At 42.2% G+C, this 27,927-nt stretch overlaps 1 protein-coding gene across 2 annotated transcripts; it reads left to right on the plus strand.

The window, feature by feature from the left end:
* Positions 1–3,793: 3,793 nt before the first annotated feature.
* MYLIP (myosin regulatory light chain interacting protein) lies at positions 3,794–27,784 on the plus strand. Of its 2 annotated transcripts, none has more exons than XM_075921202.2 (7): positions 3,794–3,999; positions 5,441–5,631; positions 21,440–21,625; positions 23,399–23,596; positions 24,586–24,750; positions 25,379–25,799; positions 26,299–27,784. In XM_075921202.2, exons 1-7 carry the CDS (start codon positions 3,898–3,900, stop codon positions 26,386–26,388), a joined length of 1,353 nt encoding a protein of 450 aa, XP_075777317.1. In that variant the 5' UTR covers positions 3,794–3,897; the 3' UTR covers positions 26,389–27,784. The 2 variants fall into 2 exon arrangements, with proteins under 2 accessions (XP_075777317.1, XP_025046574.1); XM_025190789.3 differs by lacking the exon at positions 3,794–3,999 and adding an exon at positions 4,604–4,625.
* Positions 27,785–27,927: the final 143 nt, after the last annotated feature.

Raw genomic sequence — 27,927 nt, forward strand, 5'->3', positions numbered from 1 at the left:
GAAATGTATTTCAATGCTGTTAGAGTAGAAATTACACCCATTTAAAGAAATACTTGGGTATTTTTTACACAATGCTTGATTAACCTATGCATCCTATTGCTATATGATATTACTGAGGCTAACAGCTTAACATGATTAAGAAAAGGCTTAGAAAGGATTAGAAATTAATGTATTAGAGCTGTTAGGTACATAAAATAGAGTACAAAGAAAGGGAGGGGGGAAAAAACTTTATAAATATAAATATTGACAAAAATTGTCAGCTGTTTGGAGCAAGTATCTTTTTGTTGTTGTTTTTACTGTATGTGTACAGTATCTACCACATGTACCCTTGATATCAGTCTTGAATCTCCATGTGTAATCATAATACAAATAATAATAAATGTTCATGCTTCAGATATAAATACGTCCCTTCCAAATTCTTGGTTCATTTCGGTCAATTTCACAGTTGTAGGATTTTTTTAAATAATATATTTCATTATTGCAGCTATTTAAATATAAAATTTCACTGTGTTGTAATTGAAGAAGTTGTGACCCAAAAAAGAGTTGTGTGACAAGTAAGGTTGACAATTTTCTAATTGCACTGAATGTCTCTACCCCATCGCTTCTCCAAGCCCCTACTCATTGACTCTGCCCCCTCTCTTTATTGTTCTCTCTCTCCAACCCTCACTCATTTTCACAAGGCTGGGGCATGGGGTTGAGATGTGGGGGATGTAAGTGCTCCACTTGGGAGTCGGTCACTAAAGTGGGGCTGAGGATATTGAATTTGGTTTGCAGGAGGAGGCTCAGCATTGCGGCAGGGGCATGCAGGGTGCATATGGGGTCTGAACTCTGGGAAGGAGTTGGGGTGTGAGAGAGGATTCCAGGCTGGGGCAGGGCTGGGGTTCAGCAGGGGATTCAGGGTGCAGGCAGTACTTACCATGGTTCCCAGGAAGCAGTCACTAGGTCTCCGCAGCCCCTAGATACATGGGTGGCCAGGGAGGTTCTGTGTACTGTCCCTTGTGCCCACAAGTACCACTCCCCCAGCTCCCATTTGTCACAATTACCAGTCAATGGGAACTGTGGAGCCAGCACTCGGGGTAGGGGCAGTGTGCAAAGCCTCCCTGATTTCCCAGGCACCTAGGGGCTCCAGGGATCAGGCACTCGCTTCCAAGACCTGTAGAGAGTCAGGGCAGGTAGGGAGCAAAACTCCTCCTATAGATTTTTACAAAATGAATCCTGGAACTAACATGTAGTTTGCAAGCCTGTTCACTCCGTTTGTATTTTGTAGTCCTTTCCCTCGTCCTACATATGTCTTATATATTTAAACATTTCAAGGCAGGCAGGGATTGTGTATTACTCTGTGCAGTGGTCAATGGGGACCTGTTCTAGGATAGCTTCCAAGAATTACTGTAATACAAATTAATAATAATGGTCAGACTCTATACTGATGGATGGAGAACAAATACTCGGATAGACAGAAGCAGATGAGCCATGAAGATTAAACTGCAGCAAGAACATTAATGTCCATCCATGTGGTGACATTCCACCAGTTAGTTTCTTCTTTTTCCTTTTAACCTGAGGAATTTTTTCCAGAATCCCATTTTTCCTCTCTCAACTTTTACTCTTATCAGTCTGCCTATTCCTGTTCACTGTGTGCTGCCTATTATTCACCTGCAGCACATCTATGTTATATGGAAGCTCGGTGCTCCAGAGGTTGATTTTCGGATGTCCGATGTAGCAGATCAAGTATGGACCCATACATTGAACGCTGAGAGCAGCTCCAGCTGGCATCTGGTAGTCTCCTTTTGTGATGAGTAAGGGAAGTAGATGGGAGAGTTTACTCCCATCAGCCTCCCGTTGTGTGGATGGTTCAGAAATGCGATATAAGATATGTCGACTCCAGCTATCTAATTAACACAGCTGGAGTTGCATATCTCATTTCAACCTTCCGCTTTAGTATAGACCAAGCCCTGGAATGCTACCTCTTTCTGGGGCCTCCCCTGTCTGCTGATATGTTCCTTACTTTCACACTGGTTTATACTACTCCCTACATAAGTGAAAGTAGCTAGAGACTATTTTATTTCATACATGTTCTGTGCCTTTCTCATACTTCTAGGTAATTATCCAATGTAGGTGTTTTTCCTCTGGCTAGCTCACACTATTACAATAGTTCATATTTCCTGAGTTCCAGGAGGAGACCAGCCCACCTTCCTTTCTGCCCTGATGCAGCAATACAGTGCATGGAGGTTGGTGAACTTTAGTCTGTGACCACTTTTGCACACAGTTGCTCCATCTCCTGTGCCATGTTCTCAGTACAACAGATGGGATAATCAGGAACAAAGGTGGAAATAGGAGATAACAGTGTTAATCTTAATATTGGTATCTCAAATTATTTTCTATTCACAGCATGAGTTGAGTCAGCTAAGCCTAGAAATAAGATATTAAAATGCATGTTATAATTGTATATTGTACTCTGAAATGAATAATTCTGAGACCGTCCTTACTGTTGGCTTTTGCCTCAACTCCTCAATCATAGGAGGAGTAAGAGGGAACAATTGTACCAAGGCCTCAAGCTCAGGAGTCCAAGTGAGAGCATCTGTGTAAATGAAGCAAAATGAGAGGGAATGGGGCAACAGCAAACATGATGCACTACAGTCCAAAATTTCTGTTGCTGGGCCTGCCACTACATCCAGCCTGGTCACTTTGCTCAGCATGAATGTTGCCAGACGCCTGTCAGTGCAGCCACATCTCCAGACCCACTGGCTACATCTAGACTGGCATGATTTTCCGCAAATGCTTTTAACGGAAAAGTTTTTCCGTTAAAAGCATTTGCGGAAAAGAGCGTCTAGATTGGCACGGACGCTTTTCCGCAAAAGCACTTTTTGCGGAAAAGCGTCCGTGCCAATCTAGACGCGGTGTTGCGCAAGAAAGCCCCGATCGCCATTTTTGCAATTGGGGCTTTTTTGCGCAAACAATACTGCGTTGTCTACACTGGCCCTTTTGCGCAAAAGCATTTGCGCAAGAGAGCTTTTGCCCGAACGGGAGCAACATAGCATTTCCGCAAGATCACTGACAATCTTACATGAGATCGTCAGTGTTCTTGCGGAAATTCAAGCGGCCAGTGTAGACAACTGGCAAGTTTTTCCGCAAAAGCAGCTGCTTTTGCGGAAAAACTTGCCAGTCTAGACACAGCCACCAGCAGAGATTCTCAATTCTATAGCAGATTTTGAGTTAATTTGGGGAAATTCCTGTTTAGTCCAGAATGGAAGTGTCACAAAGGCTGTTATTCATGAACCTGGGGGGAGCATCACCTGGGGGGAAGACAAGCTTTTAGGTGATGTCTACATTAAGGCCTCTATGCCAGCACAGCTGTCAGCACAGCCAGGTAGGCTATCACACAGGGGTTTTCTGTCGGCTAGGAAGGCCACCACGCTGAGCAATATTTGCTCTGGCGTCTGCCGCTCGCATCCACTGAGCCAGCTGCTCCCTGCTAGAAGAGATGTAGGGCAGCCTGGCTCTGTGCATCCTCACCTTCAGCGCCTGTCTTTGGTGGGCCCGGGCAGCCCCTCCCCACGTAGAGCGCAGCACCCCTCCCCCCCGTGCTTCTCGCCGTGACCCAGCAGGGGGAGGCAGAGAGCAGCAATAACAAACCGGGGCTCCCCTGCCACCGCGGCCGCAAGAGAACCTCACTCTGATTGGCGACGGCGGCTGTTTGTCGCGAGCAGCGGCGCGTTGCGATTGGCTGGCTGTTGCCGGCCGGGTGCGGAGGCGGGGAGACGGAGGGGATATATGGGAGTGCGAGCGGCCGCTGGCCGGAGCGCAGCAGGCACTGGAGAGGGGGCGGCGGCAGCAGCGGCGGCGGCTAGACGATCACGAGTGGCCCGGGGGCCGCAGCGGGCGGGGTGCGCGAGGCGGTGGATGCCTGCCCTAGCCATGCTGTGCTATGTGACCAGGCCGGACGCGGTGGTGATGGAGGTGGAGGTGGAGGCCAAAGCCAACGGCGAGGACTGTCTCAACCAGGTGAGGCGCCGCCCCGGGAATACCGCCGCCGCGCGCGCGCCTCCCCGACGGCCGTTGAAGCCGGGTCCGTTGCAGAGAAGGCGACCGGCGGCCCCTCCCCTTCGCGAAACGGCGGGTGAGGGGCGGGCGAGGCTGCCTCGCGCGCCCTTAACTAACGTTCCCTCGCGCGCCCGCAGCCCTCCGCAGGGCGGCCCCCGCGCGCGCGGTGTCTGTGTCGGGCGGGGGGGGGGGGAGCGGGGTCAGTCACCCAGCTCCTCCGCCTTGGCCGCAGAGGCTGCTCGCTCTCCCCCGGGGAGGGACCTCGCGGGCTGGGGAGAGGCCCCAGCGCCCCCTTCCCCAGGCGGAGGGGTGAAGTGCCGGGGCCCTGCGGGGCGGGGGCAGGATCCAGGCTTCTGCCACCCCTCCCCCCGCTCCCCTCCCCCTCCCCCCGCTCCCCTCCTGGCACCCCAACCCGTCGCCTAAATATTAGACACGTGGCCCGGAGAGGCGTCCTGCCCTCCCCCCGCTGAATTGGCCGACTGCTCTGCTGCCTCCGTGTGGGCCCAGTCGGGCCTGGCTCCCTCCACCTAAGCAAGTTTTCAGAGGCGCCCTTGGTTTCCTGGGTGGAGAGGGGGCTGCTGATGCACGTGAGAAACGCTGTGCTGGGTCAGACCTATGGGCCACCGAGCCCCATATCCTGTTTTCAGGCAGTGACCAGTTGCCAGGTGCTACAGAGGGAATGGACAGGGCAGTAGTTAAAAGTTCCCTGCCATCCAGTTGTAGCATCTGGCAGTCAAGGGCTGCTAGGGGACACCTGGTCTCTGATGGAGTTGTATCTCTGACTCCTTTGGAAAAGAGCCACATTAATAGAGCAATCTGTGGTGAACTTGCCTTTTTTTGTTGTTGAACCCGGTTGGCCTTCACACCATTCCTTGGCAGTGATTTTCACAAGTTGATTATGCCTTGTGTGAGGAAATACTTTCTCTTTGTTTTTAAAGCAGCTACCTTTTAGTTTTGTTGGGTAACCTCTGCTGCTTGGATTGGGTAAATAACACTTCTGTACTTCACCTCACCAATCGTGATTTTATAGATCTGTCATCTCTCTGCTTAAACATCTGTTTTCTAAATTCAGAATCATGGAGAATCAGGTCACTCTTGCTTAGGTGCCCAAGTTTGGTGGGGAGGGGGAACAGTGATAACTCTGATGCCTCCTTTTTGTATTGTCATTTCATATACATATCTGTAGGTTGCCAGCTGGTCAGCTTCTTGAATATTTTGCTTAGTTTTGATGATTTCTTACTGGCAAGTGAATCAGTAAGATGAGTTTATTATTAGAGTGTTTGGGTTTTGTAGCAGGTGTACTGAGCAGTTTTTAAAAAGTTACTCTCCTGTGTTTGGGTGATGGTTTTGGCATTATGTATGTTATAGATCCACTTTTACAATACTTCCATTTTTGTTACAGGTTTGCAGGAGGTTGGGGATTATAGAAGTGGATTACTTTGGGCTTCAGTTCGCAGGCAGTAAAGGGGAGAGTTTATGGCTGAATTTGAGAAATAGGATCTCCCAGCAGATGGATGGATTAGCTCCTTACCGGTTGAAACTGCGTGTCAAGTTTTTTGTAGAACCACATCTTATCTTGCAAGAACAGACAAGGTAAGATTAGTTTTGAGTGAATTTCATTTTACGTTTTCATGGTCTGTAATTTAATACTGTAAGGTAGCTGTATGTTGTCTCTACCAATCATTTAGTACTTTTTATATCCAGCTTTCTTGCTTTTCAGCTGTATAGTTAGCTTGCTGTGAAAATGGTAACATCATTTTAAACAGTTCTCACTCTTTTTTGGAGATTGAAGAAGAATAGTGCTACTCTAACTTACTCATAATATGAGAGCTCAGAACAGCATAATTAATTCCATACATATTTAATGCTACAAGTGAAAGAGAAAATACAAGAGCTAGCATGTGATATTTATATTGAGTTACATGCCCGATAGTAACCTCTCTCTTCAGCGTGTTACTGCAGGTCATTCTCAACTGCTTATGCAGGAAGTGTTTTCTACCACAATGCTTAAACTTGCTAAACTCCTCTTAGTCTAGTGTCAGGTTACAGCAATTTCCAGCAGCTATATATTCTCTCTTAAGCTACAAAAGGAACAACTGTTTTGTCTCTTCTGTAAAAGACCTACTAACCAAGCACAATAACTAAATTGATAAGTTTTAGAAAAATGCATAATTACCAATTTTTTGAGTTTCAAACTCCAGCAACAAATAGTAATGAACCCTTATTGATTTTAATTTGCACTAGAAAATGTCTCACACATCTTCAGTGGATAAGTCAATAATTTTCTTCCTTTTGAACTAGTAATCTAAAACATTTGTATATACCAGTCAGCTATATAGGTTCTGGTGTTAGATGGGGATCATTAACTGGTGAAATCTGTCTGAAAACAAATACAAAATTATGATATTCCATTACCTTAATGTGTTCAAATTTATTGTGACCACACACATCCCAGGATTGTCAGGTATTTCATTCTTCATTTTACTAGCTAATTAATTTGTGCTTTGTGGTTAACATTCTGATCCGAATGCTTATTACATAGCAGAATCACATATTTAGCATGTACTTTTTAAACTCCTTATGATGTATGAAGATGTGACTTCTTTGTTGTTGTTTTAAAAAAAATGTGCTTTGTGATAGAATTTCAGATTCTTTCTGCCTTGGAGATTTTTAGCCATTCAGAGAGATTTAGTGAAACTGCCTTTGCACAGCAGTGCAAATACTACTTATAGGTTGAACCTCTCTAGTCTGCACTCATCCATGGTCCAGCTAAGGATGTTAAAATGCAGTTAACTGACTAGTTGATGGAATTATCATTGACTAGTCGATAGGCACTTCCGCATTCCTCCTTTGAAACGTACAAGAGTCCAGCAGGGGCTCCTGTACATTTTGAAGGAGGAATGCGGAACTCTCTGTACAGCCCGGGGCCAGCGGGAAGTCCCGCTGACTCTGGGCTACATGCGGGTGGGTGCCTTCTTTGAAATGCACAAGAGCCGCATTTCAAAGCCATGGAGCTCGGGATCAGCAGGAGGGATTCTGAGTCCCCCTCTCACCCCGGGCTCCATGCTACACTGCATGCCACTAGGAGTCTGGGGTTAACTGGGGAGTTCTCCGCTGATACCAGGTTCTGGAGAAATGCCATGGGGAGCCCGGAGTCAGCTGGGAAATCCCCAGCTGATGCCGGTCTCCACGGCAGCTGCCCCTTTGAATCACCAGAGAGACAGCGTTTTAAAGGGGCAGCCCTGGAGTCTAGGGTCAGCTGGGGGGACTCCCTTTAAAATGGGCGGAGGCAGCAGTTTCAAAGGGAAAGCTGCCACACAGCTGACCCTGGGCTCCATGGCTGCCCCTTTGAAAGGCGCACAGGCGACATTTTAAAATGGCACCTGCCTCACAGCTGATCCACAGATCAGCTGTGCAGTGGCCACCTGGGGGCTTCCAAGAAGTACCCCTCTCCCCTCCCTCCCTTTTCTGCCTCCCATCTTATAGAGGCAGCAAAGGGGAGGGGGATATCTACTAGTCAAAATACTATCTGATAAGCAAATGCTTATTGGATAGTTGACTAGTCTTTTACATCCTTAGGGTCCAGCATGAGTAGTTAGCCAGATGTCCACTCCTCATGGGTGTGGCCAAGTTTCCTGCAGTGCCATAAAGTTAGTTTACAGCCACCAATCTTGTGGCTGCAACTCGGTGTTCTGTGCTGTTATTTTGCCCTAATTTACACCTTAATGTCTTGTAAGAGTCCAGTAAGCAGTGGAAGTGTTGGTAATACTGCTAGACAATATCGACACCCCTCTGAGGTATGGCAAATTCTCTGGTTCGGCCATCGGTCAGATCCCGAGGGTGCTGGAATAGAGGGTGCTAGACTAACGAGGTTCCACCTGTACAATGATTGAAGGGATTTTTCTGTTGATTTAATTGTTAATTCACAATAAAAGAGAGGTGGTAGGTAGGTTAACAGAGGTGCTCTTCCATTGATGTCAGAGTGTCTGTACCAGATCTTAGGTTGGCATAACTGCATGTCTCAGCATAGCTAGGTCAGCCTAAATTTTAGATTTAGGCCATCTTGAAACATCCTATCTTTATATAATTTACACTAACTTTTTTGCACTGGTAAGGGGGCTGCATCTGTGCTAGAGAATTAAACTGTTAACTGAACTGCAAGGGTTACAGTGGTGCAAGCTCCAACAGTTAAGCCTCACTAAGCAGTCCTCTTTTGTATACATAAGGCACTACAGGTCCCCGCAAAGAACCCCAGAACTGTATAATATCTATTTTTCTTGTAGTCACATCCAGTTTAAGTTAATTCCAATATTTCTTGTCCTGCCAAAAGTACAACATTTGGGCTGTGAAGGACAGGAGCTACAGCCAGGTACACATTCACACACATTGCAGATGCCATGGCTATTCTCAGGCTTATATGGAAGAAGGGGAGGACATTGAGGGAGAAAAGGCCAGAGGCTTGTCTGAGCTGTTGCTGAATAGTGAGCACGTGCTCGGGCATGTTTGGATGATCGTTTGTACTGTTACAGCTGCAACACTTTCTTTCTTCATTGACATTGCATCCTTTCAAATAAAACAGGGATGGATGACATGGAAGTCTTAGTCAAAGCAGTTGTTTAAATGCCTGTCTGTTGTTGTTGACAATTTTGTATGTAAAAATGTTATCGGTGTCAAGTTCTCCAGATGCTGGTTATTATGGCAATTTCTCCAATATCAATAAGGGCAGAAGATCTTTTGCCACATTAAAGGTTTCCTCTGAAATGAGTTAGTGCACCTTAACACCACAACACATGCAGGCCACAGCACTGGATTTTCGTTAAATTAGCTAAATATCACATTTATGATATTTACAAAAGTACATTAGCTATAAATTACTAGAAACTTAAATATTCAAGAGTCAGGGTGACATGGTTGTTTTCACTCTTCCTTTGCCTGTTTGTGAATGGTTGTAAAGTCAGAACATAAATAAACAATTTTACCATTTCATTGGAAAGATCTCTTAGGTTTAACAGGTTAACCAGCTAAACGAGATGTTACTGAATACTAGCCTCTCTTTCTTGCCTATGTGGAAAATAGTGTGATTCTTACATATTTTTCTGTATTCTTATTTAACTTTATCTTGGATTGCCCAGAAATATATAGCAAATTATATTAATTTGTCTAACCATTACTGCCATAAAACAGCTTCCTTTTAGGGCTGTCAGTTGATGTGAGTTAACACCTGTGATTAATGCAGGGAAGGATTAATTGCAGCATTAATGCTGCACTGCCCATTTGAAGTGCTTCTCCCACTTCAAAGGGGCAACGCACGTGGAGCACTCCAGCTGATCACCAGCTCTGTGTTGCACTGTCCCTTTGAAGTGCTGCGCATTAGGAGCCGTTGGAGTGCCCAGCTGATCCTGGCTCTGCCTCTTCGCAGCACCGCCACAGCACTTCAAAGGGGCAACACTGAAGAGAGCCCTGGGTCAGCTGGGGAGTCCAGCTGACCCTGGGCTCCTGTGGTGCTGCCCTTTGGAAACTCCGGAGTGGCCTTTTCAAGAGCCAGCTGCACTGAGCCTGGGGTCATCTGGGGTCACTGAGCCTGGGGTCAGCTGATCCCAGGCTTCTTCAGCACTGTCCCTTGGAAACACTGCAGTGCTGCACTGAGCTAGGGTCACTTTTAACAGGGTTTTGCTCCATTGAATTCAAAGGAATTGGGCTTTAAGGTGTGGTGTTTGCTGTATCAAAGAACTTGCTATAAAACAGTTCTTTGTAACATAAGGCAAATGAGATTTTTAGAGCAGGGAAATAAAACAGTTTTGAAGTTGTGATCCAAGATGATTGGCAAACTTCAGAAACTTTGCTTTCATATGGGTTTGTTAAACTTTAAAACCTCAAAAGTGAGTAGAAGTGCCTCTTGTGCTTGTTTTAGCAATGAGTGGCTCCAGAGGAGGATGTATGGCTCCCTGTGGTGAAGTGATGGAAATGTAACTTTAGGTCATTGACTGCAAGTAACCCCTGACTAATAGCTACTAGACATGTCTAACAAATCAGAGACTGCTGCATTGGAACACAGCCCAGGATCTGAAGACATTTGATTCCTGATTGGCTTAGAACTCTTGTCTCCAGGCAGAAAGTTCTGCTTTGTGATTATAAGATTTCTTTGTGAAACAAGTACAAGTAGCAAAGAAGTCTAGAAACTTGTGCCACCTTTATAACTTACTTAAGCTTTATACTGCAGAGCCCACAATGTATAACTGCTAGGACTTTTAGCATTTACAGGGTTACCTTTTTAAACAAATTTTTACATCCCTAATAAGTATCCAACAATTTGTAGTGATTGATTATGGGTTTCACCCAGTACTCTCATGACTAGACATGACCACCAGATAAGCATAAAATCTCCTCTTTCACCATAATTTATCCAGCATGTATTTTCTTTTTATATTTTTAACCTGACTTGAGGTATTGTTGAAAAAGTATCTTCAAAGAAATTTTCTTTTACTGTGTTACAGACGGAGGTTGTTGATAGTCTTTACCAAATCAAACCCCATTTCTTTGGGGTTATTTGTTAGTCCACATCTTTTTTACAATATGTAATACATGGACCTTTTCATTTTGTTAAGAAAGCCTTCTGTAAAGGTTTATATAAATTAGTTGTTTTGTTTCCTTCTATCACTTCTATTATAGTTAACTTTGTTTAAAACGGGTTACTAGAAAGCTGAGAAACATAATGCCTGACTAAAACAAACCTTATTAATGTTATTTCAGTAACCTGACACTTGACAAAGTAGGCTATATAATTTACTACTTGTGTGATTAGGTTGAAAATCAGATATTCATATACAGCTCTTGGCATCTTTTTGTCAAATTCAGGCATATTACACTGAAAAGTCTAATGAACTAGTATTTAAAATAGCTGTTTTATCTGCTTTGAAAACTAGTTTTGTTCAAAAATATGGCATTACCGTATAACATTGATGACTGTTTTGTGTATTTGTATATTTTTGAAAGATACATATAGTAACTCAGGAAGGATAATGCAAAATAAGCATTCTGGTTTATATACCTGTTCAGTGAACTGCTTTTGTTACCACATTATCTAGTTGCACACTTATGGGCTAATTTAGGTAAAAATGGCTGATCTGTTGATGTAAATTTATAATTATTATTGACATTTGATTATATTGAGAATGTAGATTGAAGGAATGGCCAGTTTCTTGTTTATTTTATATAGTAGCTGTCTGCACATAGATTAGATATGGTAACTACTTAGCTTTTCTTGGCTCTTCTAAAGTAACTGCTACGGGAACTCGGAACTCGCTAGTTGAATGCATCTGATTGTCTGAAGCTGAGTTGAATAGCTGTTGGTAACCTTTCACCTACTTTGAGAGCAAACTAATGTAGATATATTGGAAAATATAATAAATGCAGAATTATTCTTTCATATTAGGTAACTTTTGCATTATCTTGCTAGGGTAGGTTGGTCTTATTTTTTCAGGTTTTCAAGTGGTGATTTTTCAACAGTATAACTACATTTTAAGAGAATTGTACCTCGTACCTCAAATTCATTTCATGTAAGGAGCTTCAAATTACATGTCAGTGTCAAAGAGAGGGTCCTCTGGTTCCCCCCCTCCCCCCAGTATTTCCACCAGGAGCACTGCAGCTAGTGGTGCCAAGAAGGATGCATGTTCCTGGTTGCACCAACTAGTTTTTGGGAAGCACTGATCATCTATTATTCTATTGCCTTTCCCACTGCAAGCAGAATGGAGATTGCAGCTATTTTTTTACTTCCACATCATCATTCCTTTGTAGGCTCCATTTATCTGGAGCACAGAACAAGGAAGGGGTTAAGATACCCTTGTTGGGTTGTTCCCATATTTACCTCACTAGGCTAAAATATTTTAATTAACTTTTTGGATATTGAGCATGAAGTTTTTCTCTCAAAAGAAAAGTAGAATTTCTAGTCTGACTTAAAATTTGGAATATGTGCATTTATATTTTCTGTGGGGAGGCTGTTGAATGTTACCCACTGTCTAAATTTTATTATAGCTCCTAAATACCTGTTTCTATCTGCAACAGGTGGCACTGTCAACTCTGCATAAATTGTGTGTGAAGGGAGGAACAGTAGACAGAGCATCTAGAGTTGTGTTGGTGATTAGGGTTGGTAATTTTTAGTACCCCTGAAGTTTTACTTTTTCATACTGTGGACCATTTATACAAAAATACTTCTGTTGATCAACTTTTCTGCCTTGATAGTATTGTGTAGTTATATAACCCACACACCTGCTGGGTGTGGTGTATTGTCCTATCTAGAAAAAAACAATGAGCAGTCCTGTGGCATCTTAGAGACTAACAAATTTATTAGGTCATGAGCTTTTGTGGGTAAAACCCACTAAGATCACTTACAGAGAGAATGAGTATGCTCTACAGCCTTTGCTAATAGCCAGCTGGCCTTTAGCTCCTGTGGTAGAGGCTCATGCACTAAGTTCCAGAGATCTCAGGTTCTGTTCTACCTGTCTGTGTTGCACTTCCTCAGCTAGGGCAAGTATTTAACCCACACAATTTCTGGGTGTGGTATACTGTCTAAAGATGTTGAGATGGGTAATTCACTAATGTAGTGGATAGAATTTTTGACTATACGATTAGTCAATAAGGGAAGAAGTGCTCAGTCCCAGCTCATGCCGGGTCTGGAAGCTCCCCCTCTGAGGCTCTGCACTTGAAGTGTACATTTAAACTGCAGAGCTGTAGCGGGGGCTGTCTGATTGGAGCAGCCCCTGTCTATAGCTGCCTGGGCTGGCCATGGGCAGAGGCTGCTCAGGCAGCAGCCTCTGTTGCAGCCTCTGGCCTCAGCCAGTCCAGGCCACCACAGACAGGGGCTGCTTTGTGGCAGTAGTCCCTGTCTGCAGGGGGCCCACTGGGGAACTGAGTCTGCTCTGCGGATAGGGGCTGCTTCCCAAGTAGCCTCTGCCTGCAGCCAGCCCAGGCCACCATAGACCCAGGCTGTTGCTGAAGCAGCCTCTTTCCGTGGCAAGCCTGGGCCTGTCACAGGCAGAGGCTGCTTTGTAGCAACCTCCCCCCCCCACACACACACACACTGCTGCCTCTATCAGAGGCAGCAGCGCAGAGGGAGTAGGCGGCACCACGGAGACGGTGCTGGGGGAAAACCTGCTTTTAAGCCAGTTCCCTTCAGTGATGGTTCCTGCTCTCTCCTCCCCCCCCTCTGCCTCTGATGCCAGCAGAGGGGAGGGGGTGTGTGCAAGTAACCTGTAAGTTTAGACTTGCCTGTAAGTTTAGATTTGTCAGTCTGATAAGTCTGCTCTACAGCCTTAGTGGAGAGCCCGTTGGCTTTTAGCTTGTTCAGTAGAGGCTCATGCACTAAGCTTCAGAAGTCCCAGGTTTGGTGCTGCTTTTCAGTGTTAGTTTCATTATAAAAAACTTAGTACTATCAAAAAGAAAAATAAATCTACAACCCAGTGTGCATTTGATTCTGAAAATTTGTATTGTGTTTTTATATGCTGCTAAAAGTGTCAATAGAAATTATATGAAAATGATTACAGCAGTATGTTAGGAGACTGTAGTAAGATGAGGGCCTGAAACAAAAGCCCATGTAGTACAGGCCTGGTTTGAGGTCTAGCTAATGATGGACAAAACTTGGCTAATATTAAAGCAAAACTAAGCTGTGAGCAAAAGGCAGGCCCCTGCTCACAGAACTTTGTGGTCTTTGAGGCTCTCTCTGAGTCTGCTGTGTTGACTAATTGTGCAAGTTAACACAGCACACATGATTGAGCATACATCCATGCAGTCTACTGGTTATCATCATTGATGGAGCAAGAGACCTGTCAGGACACCACAACAGTAAATCGTAACCTACTACGATGGTGACCCTACTACAAAGACAAGATTCAAATAAACTAATTTTAATTCTGTAGGTGATTGTCCAGAAGACTCTTGATACTGTTGTTCCATCTGCCTGAAATGTTTTGTTTAGTCAAAAAGAGCCTTGGGAATCCTTAGTCCTGTTGTGGGATGCAATAAGATAGAAATGTCATTGATTGAGGACTAAGGTCTTGTTTGTATGCAAGCTGACATATTAATCAAAAGTGTGGATTTAATCACATAAATTAGTGCATTAAGCATGTGCAAATGCTTGCATTCAAAAGTAAAGTGGCCTCAATTCCAAGGATCAAGCTACAGCAAAACTAAGGCCATTTTACTTCTGAATGAGAGCATCCATTTTGGGGTTTAATGCGCTTTAATGTATGTGCCTTAAATTCACCTGTAGTTAATTCTTTTAATTTTTTTAAGTTATCCAATATAGACAAACCTTCAAATAATTTGCAGTTTTATAGCTTATATTTTGATATAGTCTACTTTATATCCAGAAATATCCTGGAACACCTGGATTCATTCTCAAACAAAAATATGCATACTCAAAACAGAAGACAAGCTTTAATATTCTCATGATGTACAATCTTGTATGCATTACAACTGGAGCCAAGAAATTTGGTATGATTGTTATGCAGGAATACCACAATTAAACTTAAGAGGAAGATTTGTCCTTCACTGCAGTGTAGTAAACAATTAAAAACTCAGAACTTCAATTTTTTGTGTACAGGCAGTCCCCGAGTTACGCGGATCCGAGTTACAAACGGGGCCCTCTCCCTGGTCTCCAGCAGACCAGGGAGAGGAAGCAAAGTGGCGGAGCACGCGGGCAGCGGACAGCCCAGACGCGTCTGGGCTGTCTGCTGCACGCGTGTTCCGCCGCTTTGCTCCCCGTCCTTCTGGTCTACAGACCAGAAGGACGGGGAGCAAAGCAGAGCAAAGCGGCTGAACACGCGGGCAGTGGACAGCCCAGATGCGCGTCTGGGCTGTCTGCTGCCCGCGTGTTCCGCCGCTTTGCTCCCCGTCCTTCTGGTCTGCAGACCAGGGGGACGGGGAGCAAAGCAGAGCAAAGCCGCGGAGCCCGGGGGCAGCAGGACAGCCACGGCGCGTCTGGGCTGTCCAGCTGCCCCCGTGCTCCGCGGCTTTGCTCCAGACGCTGGGGCGCTGCTGGTTGGTCCTGTAGCGCCGCTCTGGGTGCTACTGGACCAACCCGGCAGCACCCCAGCTGCTCTGCCTCAGGCGTCCTGATTCAGCCACTGCTGGTCAGTTTCAGCAGCGGCTGAATCAGAACGCCTGGGGCAGAGCAGCTTGGGTGCTGCTGGGTTGGTCCAGTAGCGCCGAGGAGCGGCGGCGCTACTGGACCAACCCAGCAGCACCCTAGCTGCTCTGCCCCAGGCATCCCCAAGTCAGCCGCTGCTGAAACTGACCAGTGGCTGACTACAGGAAGCCCCTGACCCGGGCTTCCTGGAATCAGCCGCTGATCAGTTTCAGCAGCAGCTGACTTGGGGATGCCTGGGGTTCTTAAGTTGATTCTGTATGTAAGTCAGAACTGGCATCCAGATTCAGCGGCTGTTGAAACTGATCAGTTTCAGCAGCGGCTGAATCTGGACGCCAGTTCCGACTTACATACAGATTCAACTTAAGAACAAACCTACAGTCCCTATCTTGTACGTAACCCGGGGACTGCCTGTATTAGTATTACAGCTTTATGTGACTGATTGAAGGCTGTTGAGGAAGGTATGGGGTTACTTTCAGGTTTTTTGAATATACGAGCGATTTCATAACTGCTGCTTTTCACAAGCTGAGTTGTGTCAGAAGTGTGCCAGAATCTGGGAGACACTAATACAAACCTTAGTAGAACTTAATTTAAGAGTGAAATTTTGCATTATGAAGATTTAATTTGTTTTTTAGAGGTTTTAAGCGTGAAGTGAAATTGTACTATTTATTTGGAGAAATAAATTAAAGAACTGCTTTTTTGGGTTAGTCACATGATATGAGAGAATCAAAAGTATTAGAACTTGTAAAGTACTAACTTTTTTGCAGTTATTTAATGAGATTAAAATAATGTTTTTCCAGAATGTTGCTAAGTGTTAAAAATGTATCCTTACGTAACTAAAATGATATAATATGAAGTCATAAAACTTGGTCAGTGACTGTTTAATTTGGTTTTGATAAACTGGTTGAACTGAAATAGTTTGACAATAGGTGCAGTTTGTTTATAAAATCAATAGAAACTCATTTAAATAAGGTGTCTTGTTTTTTGAAGTGAACTGTTACAGCAATGATATTGCACTGCCACTTCATTTTGATTTTGATTTTCCAGTCAGAATTTTTAATGTCCTGAATCTTTTTCCTGTTTAACAGCATCTCCTAGAAATGAAAGTACTGAATTGAAAAATTGAGCAGCTTTTACTTTAGAGCTACCTGAGAATTCCTACCCAGGGAATTCTTGAAGGAGTCTCAGTTGGGATATTGAAAAGGCAGCTATTCACTGGCTTTTGGAGATACAATAATAGCATTGTGCTTAAACCTTAAAACCTCTTTGCAGAAATTTGGATAAATGCCTCCTGATATTTAATAATACGACTCAAGAATGCCACAGGCAGTCCATTCAGCCCTGCAGGTGAACTTTGCAGCTGTTAAATCGGGAGTCTAGCTGTTAAGTCAGGTTCCCAAAAGGGGACATTCTAATTAACTGACTTCAGATTCTGTGTTTCTGGTTGTTGCTTATGTAACAGACAGTTGGAATATAGATATTGATTAAAATTGACTGATTAAAATGACTTTGGGGAGTGTGTACTGGAACAGGCTGCATGAAGAGAGAACACTGGTCAAAAATTAGCATTTTAAGTTGAGTGCTCTGTAACCATTGATTAATCAAAGCCTTTACAATTTTTACTTCCAATCTGTGGTGATGCTTTCTTCCTACTCCATTCAAGTGTCCTTGCATAAAAATGAAGGTGAAAAACATATCAGGACCGTCTATCTGAAGTACTTATTTGGTCCCCTTTACCATAATATCTGAACACCTCAACACCTCATACCTCTAAGCTAGGGGAAACTACTGTTTATCCTTGTCTTATAGATGAACTGGGGCACAGAGAGGCTAAGTGACTTCTCCAGGGTCTCACAGGAATTCTCTTATTTTCCCCCTCATCTTCACTTTTTTAGACTTAACAGATCTTTAGAGGTGATTCTAAAGTTGCCTCTATTGTATTTGCTTCTAACATTATCTGTTGGAGAAATCTTTTTGCTTTTTCAGCTTATCCGTTGATGTCTGAAAGGCTTTCTCAGTAATAATAGGGAGTGCCTTGCTGTTTCTGCTGTGTATTCAAAGTGCTGTCAACGGTACAAAGTTCACTGAAATAAATATATATATTGCTTTTTTTAGTTGTAATCTTCAGTGTCACTTGTAACTGTAGTAGGAGTACATTTTTCAGGTAGATAATGTTTTCAAGTTTGTCATGTCCCTTTAAATGTCATTGATACATAAATCATAAAAAGTAAGCACTTTCAAAAAGCAGTAGTATGCAGAAATGTATGAACAGGCTTTTCATTTTTCTAATCTGGACACCAGAGTTGAACAAATTATTATTGTTAGACAGCTGTCTAGGACAGAGCAAGTCTGACTTGAATTAATTGCTTTTAGAGTTAAATATATTGTTAGATTGCATGCATCTGGTTAAAATTTCAATTCAATATGACCCCTATATAGTAAACAGCTTTTAGTTTTTGTTAAATGCTTCAGTTTTTTTGTTAGATGTAAACTGCAAAGCAAAAATAATATTTTTCTTTTCTCTTTCATGATGTCTTTAAGGATTGCTTCATAAACAATTAATTTGGTTAATTTGTATATATGGTATAGCAATTCTCTGCTGTGTGATGTCATGTAGTCATATTGAAGACTTAAGCATTCCTTCTCTTTCCTCCTGCCCCCTTCCAATTGGGTGGGGGAAGAGAGCTGCAATTCAGTTTGCAACTCATCCTCACTCAGGCCTTGGCTAGCTCATGTTATTTTTAGTCTTTTCAATATTTTATTCATAAGATGACTTTCTCATTCTAACTGTAGCAAATGTGAAATCTGCTGCTCGGTGTGGCAAATTGTGTGGTAAATGTGTAATGATTACCTAACGTAAAAATGTCCCTGATTCAACATGTCTAAAGTTAAAAGGGTAGGAAACTAATGAATAAAAAAACGGAATTAATGAAAATGGATAATTTTTCTAAATTACATGGCCTAAAATAAACATGGTAAAAAATGTTTAACAAAATGAAAGGTTTTATGTTCATCTTAAAATGCAGAAAATACATATATTTTAATTTATCCAGATCAGATATGCCATTGCATAAAACTTTAATCATTGAAATGGAAGCAGAGCACACTGATTCCCAAATATGGTCTGGTCTACACTGTAAAATTAAATCAACCCAGCTACATCTCTCAAGGATGTGAAAAATCCATAACTGTGAGGGATGTACTTAAGGCAGCCTACTTAGTCCCTGTCTAGACAGTGCTAGATAAGTGGAAGAAATCTTCAGTTCATTTAGCTACCCCCTGTTAATGAGGTGAACTACTTTACAGCAACAGGAGACCCCCCCCCCCCCCCTTATGTTGCTGTGGTGAGTATATACACTGAAGTGCTACTTTGGCATAAGTGTAGACCTCACATAAGGCCTGGTTTACACTGAAAAGTTAGGTCGACCCAACTGCGTTGCTTGGGGGTGTGAAAAATTGTATCACATTGAAATTTTAGCCACATGCATGCAATTTGACAGTAAATTTAATGCTAAGACAATTAATCCTAGTTATCTAAATTAAACTACTCAGACTTACTTTGACCAAGACAGCTGTCAAACACTAATCATTTGTTCAACCTTGTCCTCCAGATTAGAAAAATGAGAAGACGAAAAATCTGTTCATAGATTTCTGCATACTGTTACTCTTTTCTTTTAATGATTTATGTATTCGGGACGTTTAAAAGGACACCACAAACTGAAAATGGAAGTTATAGCGGGGGCTAGGTCAGCTTGCATAGTTGATGGAAGAATTCTTCCATTAACGTAGCTACTGCCTTCTGCGGAATTGGATTACATACCCTGGGTAAAGAACTCCTGTTGGCATAGTAGTTTTCCACACTGAAGTGCTATAGAGGAACAACTGTACCATTTCAAGTGTAGACAAAGCCCTAAGACTTTCAGCATGATTGTCACTGTTAAGATGCAGCTACAATGATAACTTAAGTCCCTTCTCCAGACATTGGAGCAACTCAGCATCTTACTTCAGGAAGTTTAGTTTAGTCAGTTAGCCTGTTGTTTTACATCACCAGTTTTAACGGGGTTAGAAATCGGCAAGTAGAAATCTTGTTTTGCACTTGTAACTCTTAGTTTCCCTGAAGTATGGTTGATAACCATTAAAACATTTTGATTTGAACCTAACTATAGCCTTTTTGCTAAACTTTGTAGTAACTTTGCTAGCCAGCAGGGTAGTGCAGTCATATATTTATGCTATTACATAGCTTAACATTCATTTGTTCAGTTTCTTAATTTTTACAATTTTATTATGTTAGAAAATTATTAGTGAAGCATTTTCATATTTTCTAGATTAATTTTTTTAAGTAAGACTTGTTTCATGCTGTATGGGAATGAAAATTTAAATTAAGTTAAATACACAAAACCAATTTTTAAAAGCTGATTTTATTCTATAATAGGGGGCTGCAACTCCTGCTTCCCAACCCCCCTCTCTCTGGGTAGGCAGCCCTGGCTCTCCCCCACAACTGCCAAATAGGGCCAGGCCGCAGTGTGGCAGCACTGGCCCTCTCCTCTTCCCCCAGCTCCCCCCACCTACCAGGCACTTGGGATGGGGGAGTGGGGGAGGAGTCCCTGAGGCTGAGGGCAGAAGCACAGAGTGATGTGATGTTATATCACTGTCATCCTACAAGCACTTTTTTTTAATATATATATATCAGACAGACAGACTCACTCACTCCACCTTCAGTGTGCTAGGTACATAAGAAGAAATCTGTCAAACATGTTTTACATTTAAAACTGAGGATTTTTTAAAACAAAGGAGGTATTATCTATAGTTAATTTAATGGCATTGGTTGTTTCTGGTCACTATGTCCTTCAAGGTTTTCAAACTATAGATTGAACCTCTCTAAACTAGGACTTTCTGGTCCAGCAACATGCGTGGTCCAGCATGTTCCTGGACTCAAGAGCCCTGGTGGCCAGGGCTGGGAGCGGAGCCGGTCCAGTGAGATGGTGGTGGGGGAGTAAGGACCAGAGATGGGCAGGGGTGGCAGAATTGCAGGCCTCGGTCAGGCAAATTTCCTTGTTTGGATTGGTGAAGGTCCTGAGTGTGCCAGACTGGTGAGGTCCAACTTGTAGTATCTCATCTTCATTTTTATTCATAATTTGGAATACTAAAACCGCCTTTTTCCTGCTTCTTTGAACTCTGCTTTTGCTTCTCAATTTTGAATAAACTAGTCATTGAACTGAACTAACTGAACAAAACTGGCATGAAAAAAATATTTTTTGCATTTCCAGAACAGGCTACTACTTTTGACAGCTGTTTTAGAGTTTCAAACTGAATCCTGGTGCTTAGTGGATGACTGCCACCAGTTCAGTGGTTTGACATCTTTTCAGACAGCTCCAAATATGTACTATCTGAAGATTATTTTTATGTAATTTACATGATATTTTAATAGTTTATAGTAACTTTAGGTTTAAATATAGGTTTTTATCATTTTAAATTGCTTTACTTTACATTTATTTTAATAAGCAAATTAAAAAATATGTATTTTATCTATCCTGATTTTTTACCTGTTCAGCCAACATAACAGATCTAAATATAAGGGTCAGAGGTTAAGTCAAGAATAGCAACAAGTGGCTGAATAAATATGCTTACAAAGGAAGTATAATATATATTTTCACAGCACTTTTGTAGATTTTTTTTAAAGTAATTTTCACTGGATTTTTTTTCAAGCGGGGGAAAATCACACCACCTGTGTAGGAGTACGATAGGAAAGCTGCTTATTTTGAATAAACAGGGAAATCTCTCAGATTTCTCAAATATAATTTCACAGAACTGCATGTGCTGATTTATGCTTATATTCGCTTCACTTAATTAAGAATAATAGTAGTGCAAATTGAAGTAATGCATGTTTATTTAGAAATGACAGTACAACCTACATAGCCTTTTACATGCAATTTGTGAATGCCATTTCAGATTTTCATTGATCAGGAGAATTTTTATTGGACTTAGCATATTGAAGTATTTGCTTTATTTTTTTTTTTAACTTGTTGGACAGTTCAGTATTTAAATGAATCTGCTGAAAGAAACTCATCTTTGAATTTAGTCAGACTTTTTGAAAAGATGATGGATATTGTCTTTGCGTTTGTAGAATCCTTAATCAGTACTTTTAAGAGTTAATAAAATTAGTGTTGTTTACTAACTCTCAGGCCAGAGCTATTTGAGTCTCTCAAACTTACTTTTATGCTAGTCATAACTTTTTAAAAATTAAAAGTAATTTTCTTGCAGGCATATGTTTTTCTTGCATATAAGGGAGGATCTTTTGGCTGGTAATCTTCAGTGTTCTTCAGAGCATGCCATTGAACTTAGTGCATTGTTGGCTCACATGAAGTTTGGGGATTATAACCAGAATACTGCCAAATACAGTTATGAGGAGTTGTCCGCAAAGGAGCTCACTACTGCCATCTTAGAGAGGTACGTAATTGCTGTAATTACTCTTAACAATCAGTGACAGAAGTTAAGAATTTAAATTAGTAAATAATGTATGGGTATTTGGTGTGAAAATGTTAGTGGTGTTCCAAAGAAAATCAAAGCTAGTGTTGAGGTCAGCTATCCTTTGAATGGAAATCAAACTATTATCATACAGGCAGTCCCCGACTTACGTGGATCCGACTTACGTCAGATCCCCTAGATACGAACGGGGTGAGGCAACTCCCGCACATGCGCAGCAGCATTCCCGGGGCTCGCTCACCTGGGTCCTAGGATCCTCCTCCTCCTCGGGCCGGCTCCGACTGGGGTCCCGCAGAGCTGCCGGGCAGAGGAAAAGTGCCTCCCCACGCCCGCTGCCCCCCACCACCCCCCTGCCAGCAACAGGCTGCCCCCTCCCCTGAGCAACAGGCTGCCGAACAGACAAAAGCAGCCTCTCTGCCCCTCCTCCCCTCTATACATGCCGGGCTCCCGGAGCGCAGCAGCGTCCCCGGGGCTCGCTCACCTGGGTCCTAGAATCCACCTCCTCCTCCTCTTCGGCCGGCTCCAACTGGCCTCTGCCTGCAGCAGCTGGCCACAGGGACAGGGATCCCGCAGAGCTGCCGGGCAGAGGAAAAGTGCCTCCCCACGCCCGTTGGCCCCCCCCCCGCGGCCTCGCATCCTGCACGCGTCCCCCTCCCCTCTTGCCAGCAACAGGCTGCCCCCTCCCCTGAGCAACAGGCTGCGGAACAGCAGACAAAAGCAGCCTCTCCGCCCCTCCTCCCCCCATACATGCTGGGCTCCCTGGGCAAACAAAGTCTCCACCAAAACAAACAAAGTGCTGGCCTCATTGTGTTAGCAAAAAAAGGACCCTCCTCCTAGAACCCTGGATGGTGTGGAAATAAAGCTATTAGCTCAAAGCATGGTGCAGAGCTGTTTGGTATTTGACGAGTTACTCCTTTAGTCCTGAGTTTGTCACAGGGACAGAAATAGATGTGAAATCTTCTGAACAGGGGAACAGACAGCAAAACAAACATTAGAGGGGAGTTAACCTTTCCCTATGCTATCCAAAACTAAAAAAAATGTTTGGCTAGAGTTTCCCCTACAATATGTACCAGTTCCGACTTACATACAAATTCAACTTAAGAACAAACCTACAGTCCCTATCTTGTACGTAACCCGGGGACTGCCTGTAATATCTTTAAGTAAGTGGCTCCATCTATTAAAAGCCAGCGCAGTATCAGAAGCAGCTGGGATGGGGTTGGAGGTCGGACCAGGTGCTTGCAGGGAGACCCCCTCGTGTAAACATGTAACTGCTGAAAATTTTAGCAGTTACCACATTTACCAAATAAAATGCATTTTAACAACCTTACCCTGTGCATGTATACACACACATTTTTGTAGCTTAAAACCTAAATGTCATAGAGCAAAATTCTAAATGTACTTGCATGCATTTGAATATTTTACTGCTAGGAACTTTGCAGTTTGAAGTCTTGCTATATAAGAGGCATGGTTTCTAAAATAGCATGCAGCTTTTTCTTTAATATATAATTGTTTGCCAAGTAAATACAAGATGTGGAGTCTTTAAATAATCCAATAATATTTAATTAGTTCTGTGTTCCTAAAATTTTAATGATCATATAATTAAATAGAAGTGATTCAGTACTTGTATATAAGCTCTGCCTAACTTGATCATTTATAACCTTGTTAAAATGAGATGTTGCTGTAGATTACTGCATATGGGTGAATGGTTCACTATCATTAATCTTTTGTTATCCACAGTATTACCGCAAAGCACAAGGAACTAGAAGGGCTGAGCCAGGCTTCAGCAGAATACCAAGTTCTGCAGATTGTTTCAACACTAGAGAACTATGGGGTAGAATGGCACTCTGTGAGAGACAGTGAAGGGCAGAAACTTCTTATTGGTGTTGGGCCTGAGGGCATCTCCATCTGTAAAGATGACTTCAGTCCCATTAACAGGTAAATTCCTGGTGGGAGGGAAGAATCTCATCTTTTCTGTGAGCTACATTTTGGTTCTTTATGTAATCAAAACTCTTTTCTTCTAATGGAAATGTGTTAAAATCTTTTGGTTGTATCTTTGTGTTCTGGTTTGCTCCATGCAAGAGTTGCGAAAGCATGCAGGGACTGCAGATTTATTCTATTCTAATAGCCTTTTCATCAGGAGACCATTGATGTAAAACATTATTTGGGACTATACAGATAATTTATGTGTTTAATGGGATCCCTATTAGTGGTACATGTTGAAACTCTCTTAATCAGGATTCTCTGGTCTGACAATATCCAGGGTCTGGCATGGATGTTGCAGGACCAGAGAGTCCCGGTGGAGGGCCAGTAATAAGGGTCCCTGTGGGGCCAGTAGCCCACAGGGAGCTAACGGTGGGACCACCTGGCACATGGCAGCAGGTGTGCCCAGCCAGGGTTGGGAGATTTGGCATGTGGCTGTCCAGTAGGGCTGGGAGCCCTGGCACGCAGCTGCTCATTTAGACCCGGCACTTGATGCATGGGGCTGCTCAGGAAGACCTGATGTGCACGGCTGTCCAGAGTCTCAGTGAACGCAGCTGCCTAGAGCCCCAGCGCCAGGCTGCCTGGTGGAGCAATGGCAGTGGGAACCTGGCTGGGAGGCCAGCAGACAGGCCGGTGGGGTGGGGTGGGGCTGGTGGCAGGGGTACAAAAATGATCTCCCCTGGTCCAGCAAAAAATCCCTCATCCAGGACCAATCAGGTTCCGATGGTGCTGCCCTGTACTTGTTCCGTGCAGCATTTTCAATATAGCAATGCAGCAGATCGGGAAGCCTTTTTTGTTTGCAAATATGGGTGTTAATTTCTTATGGGTAGTCTTAGGGGATGTTTCTCATAGTACAATTTGAGTGGCCATAGAAATTGCCTTAATTTTTAGAGAGAATAATCCCAGCACAAATTCATTACTCAAGCTTTTATATTCGCATCTAGGATTGCTTATCCAGTTGTTCAAATGGCAACACAGTCTGGGAAGAATGTGTATCTGACTGTCACCAAGGAGTCTGGTAATAGCCTAGTTCTCTTGTTTAAGATGATCAGCACCAGAGCAGCAAGTGGACTGTACAGAGCAATAACAGAGACACATGCATTTTACAGGTTTGTATTGCTATCAGAGTAAATCACTCTTTGTACCTATACAACAGCAGTTGAATCAAGGATTTAAACTTGGCATAGGACTGTAGATATTTGATACTTCTGTGTGCGATCTTGCATTTTAGATATTTCCCTGGAAAATTCCATCCTAGCTTTCCTGCACACAACACCAGGAACAGCAACAATGATATGAAACAAAATTCACACGCAGTTCTACTCTGCTTCTATTAAAACCAAGAGCAGAATAGATTCTTATTGCTGAAGTTTTTTTGGAGTGGGAATATACAATTCAAGATAAGCAAGCAAGATATTTCTCTGCACTTCCATAACATAAGTAGCACTTCCTCAGAATGAGAATCAAATCTGTTTCTAATACAGATACCTCAGTAAGAAGTAAACACTTATATGCTAGAAATGAAAACAAAGTTATCTTCATTCCTCCAATTCTGTTTATAAAAATCCTTGGAAATAGAGCTCCCATATATAGAAACAAAATTATGTACGCTAAATATGTCATAAATGATTGCCTTCCATCCTTCGTGTGTGACTGAACTTGGGGAACAAACAATATTGAAAACTTATTTATTTTAACTAAACAAATTTTCACTTTTCTCATGGGTTTGTCTTGCAGGTGTGACACTGTTACTAGCGCTGTAATGATGCAGTACAGTAGAGATTTAAAGGGCCATCTAGCATCCTTGTTCCTGAATGAAAACATTAATCTTGGCAAAAAGTATGTCTTTGACATTAAGCGAACATCAAAGGAGGTTTATGATCATGCGAGGAGGGCTCTTTACAATGCTGGCATTGTGGATCTTGTCTCAAGAAGTGACCAAACGCCACCAAATTCTCCCCTTAAGTCTTCAGAAAGTAATATGAACTGTGACAGCTGTGAGGGTCTCAGCTGTCAGCAAACAAAAGCTCTTCAAGAAAAGTTGCGGAAGCTGAAGGAGTCTATGCTATGTATGGTGTGTTGTGAGGAAGAAATAAATTCAACCTTTTGTCCTTGTGGCCACACAGTATGCTGTGAGACCTGTGCTGCCCAGTTGCAGGTAATTCCACGCTAATGTGTAAAACAGCTCGTTTCATTTTACTATTCTTTTTTATTAGTATAATTAACTGATCTTTACCAATATACTCAGCAAAGTTTGATTTGTATTTAAATTCAATTTGCATAACGACTTAATTCGTAAGTTAAATAGGTGAGGCTATAGTATGAAGAAAGACAAAGTAGGTGAGGTAATATTTTATTGAACCTGCTTTTCTTGGTGAAAGACAGGTTTTTAAAGCTTTCACAAAGCTCTTCTTCAGGTCTGGTATAGTTTGTAGCTAGTCCTTTTGGTGTAATTTAATGTGGGTGGAGAAGGTTAGGAGTTAGTGACATGAAAGTTTCTTACAGTGTCATATATGAAGATAACAGACCTGAATACTTCAGTCTCACCAATAACGTTTGTTGATTAAGGTGATGACTTTTTTGCTCACGAGACATACAAGATTCCAGAAAATTGTGGTAAAGGCATGTTCCCTAATATATTCTCTTCTTCTTTCCAGTCATGCCCAGTTTGCAGATCTCCAGTAGAGCATGTCCAGCATGTATATTTGCCAACTCACACCAGTCTGCTTAATCTGACAATGATATGACCTTCATGTACACTTCTCAAGCATTATGTACTTTTACAAACTGCACTAAGATGAACTACAGCCATTGATTGTGAAGAAGGCAATCACTCCAGCTCCTGCCTACAATGAGAAGCAGAGACCCCACTACATCTCTGGATTGGTGTGGGTCAATATTCTCTGTTTAGCATGCCCAAGAAGATGGTTTTGGACAACTTGTGAAAACAGAACTCTAAAGTCATGTCATCTAAAGAAGGAAAATATCTTTCTTGATGCATGAGCTTGCAAAGTGGCAATATTGCCAAAAGCTAGGTAATTCTGGGAAATATGGTGTAAAGTCTGTTTGATATACCCAGCAGGGATCATTCAATGTGTAGTTTTACACATTTTATAATTGGTTGTAAGGTTTTTTTATTTTGTTCCTTTGGTGTGATTGCTCCATTATTTTTAATGGCAAAACTCATTTTTACAAATTTGTACTTCAATTTTAGTGTAATGTTCATAGTTTCTGTGTTCAGTACATTGTTCTAAAGTGAGGGGAAAATATTTTAAAAATCAGTATTTTAAAAAAATCTGAGGTTGCAAGGCTTTAAGCAAGCAGTTGCATTGAAATCAGCAATCTAATAAGGCTTAATTTAAATGATAGTAGTGATCATTTTGGAAGTGTTTTGCAGCAATTTTTAATTTCTGGATGCTGAGGAGTTGTCAGGAATCTCTCTCCAACTTAGTAATGATGCTCCACTAAGGAAATGTTCTAAGGCTTTGCCTGCAAATCAAAAGGGAAAACTATTTCCAGTTGAAAGAGATGTATGTTACCCAACTCTAGAGATGTGTCCAGTTTGCTGTGAACTCAACTGTCATCCTGTAAATCTGCCTTACCTGTAGAAGCTGATTATGCTTGAACTGTAAAAAATCCATTTTGGCCTAAAATGGTGTAAACTTTGTATAAGTTTTTTAAGTGCTTTCATAAGTTTTAACTAGTGAGTGGCTTGGTTATCTTTCTCGCTAAATCTTTTATCTTCCACCCCCATTTGGGCATTTTGGACTTTGGTCAACTAGTATGTTCTCTATGATTTAGAGGAAACTAGAAGACCATATTTGGGTGCAATACTAGCTAAATTAAAGCTAGAAAACTACACTGTCACTTTACTGAGATTTTTCTGCATATACTTTTCATATTGCCTTAATGTAGCAGTAATGTGTGTTTATGCATTTGTTTCTTTGCACAGACATTTTGTCAAAATATTAAAACTCTACTTTTTTATCGCACATATTAGCATATAAACCTTACTCCAAGAGATATTTATTTTTTCACTTTGTAAAGAAATTTTGTTTCCACATGAAGCAAAAACTCTGTCCTATATCGTAGACAACTTCTGTCTTTTTATATTCAGGTTAATAAAGGACTTTAAATCAGAAATCTTTCTACGTTATTGTTAGTATTTGGAGGTTGGCTTAATAGCTTTGTTCTGAGAAATCCTTTTGTCATACATAATTTAACCCATTCCTTTTACAATTCAGTGTATTGTCCATTTTTTTCTACTCCTGCATATTTTGAGATTG

This window comes from Pelodiscus sinensis, chromosome 2 (assembly GCF_052426305.1).
Source record: "Pelodiscus sinensis isolate ZL-2025 chromosome 2, ASM5242630v1, whole genome shotgun sequence".
Classification (NCBI taxonomy): Eukaryota; Metazoa; Chordata; order Testudines; family Trionychidae; genus Pelodiscus; species Pelodiscus sinensis.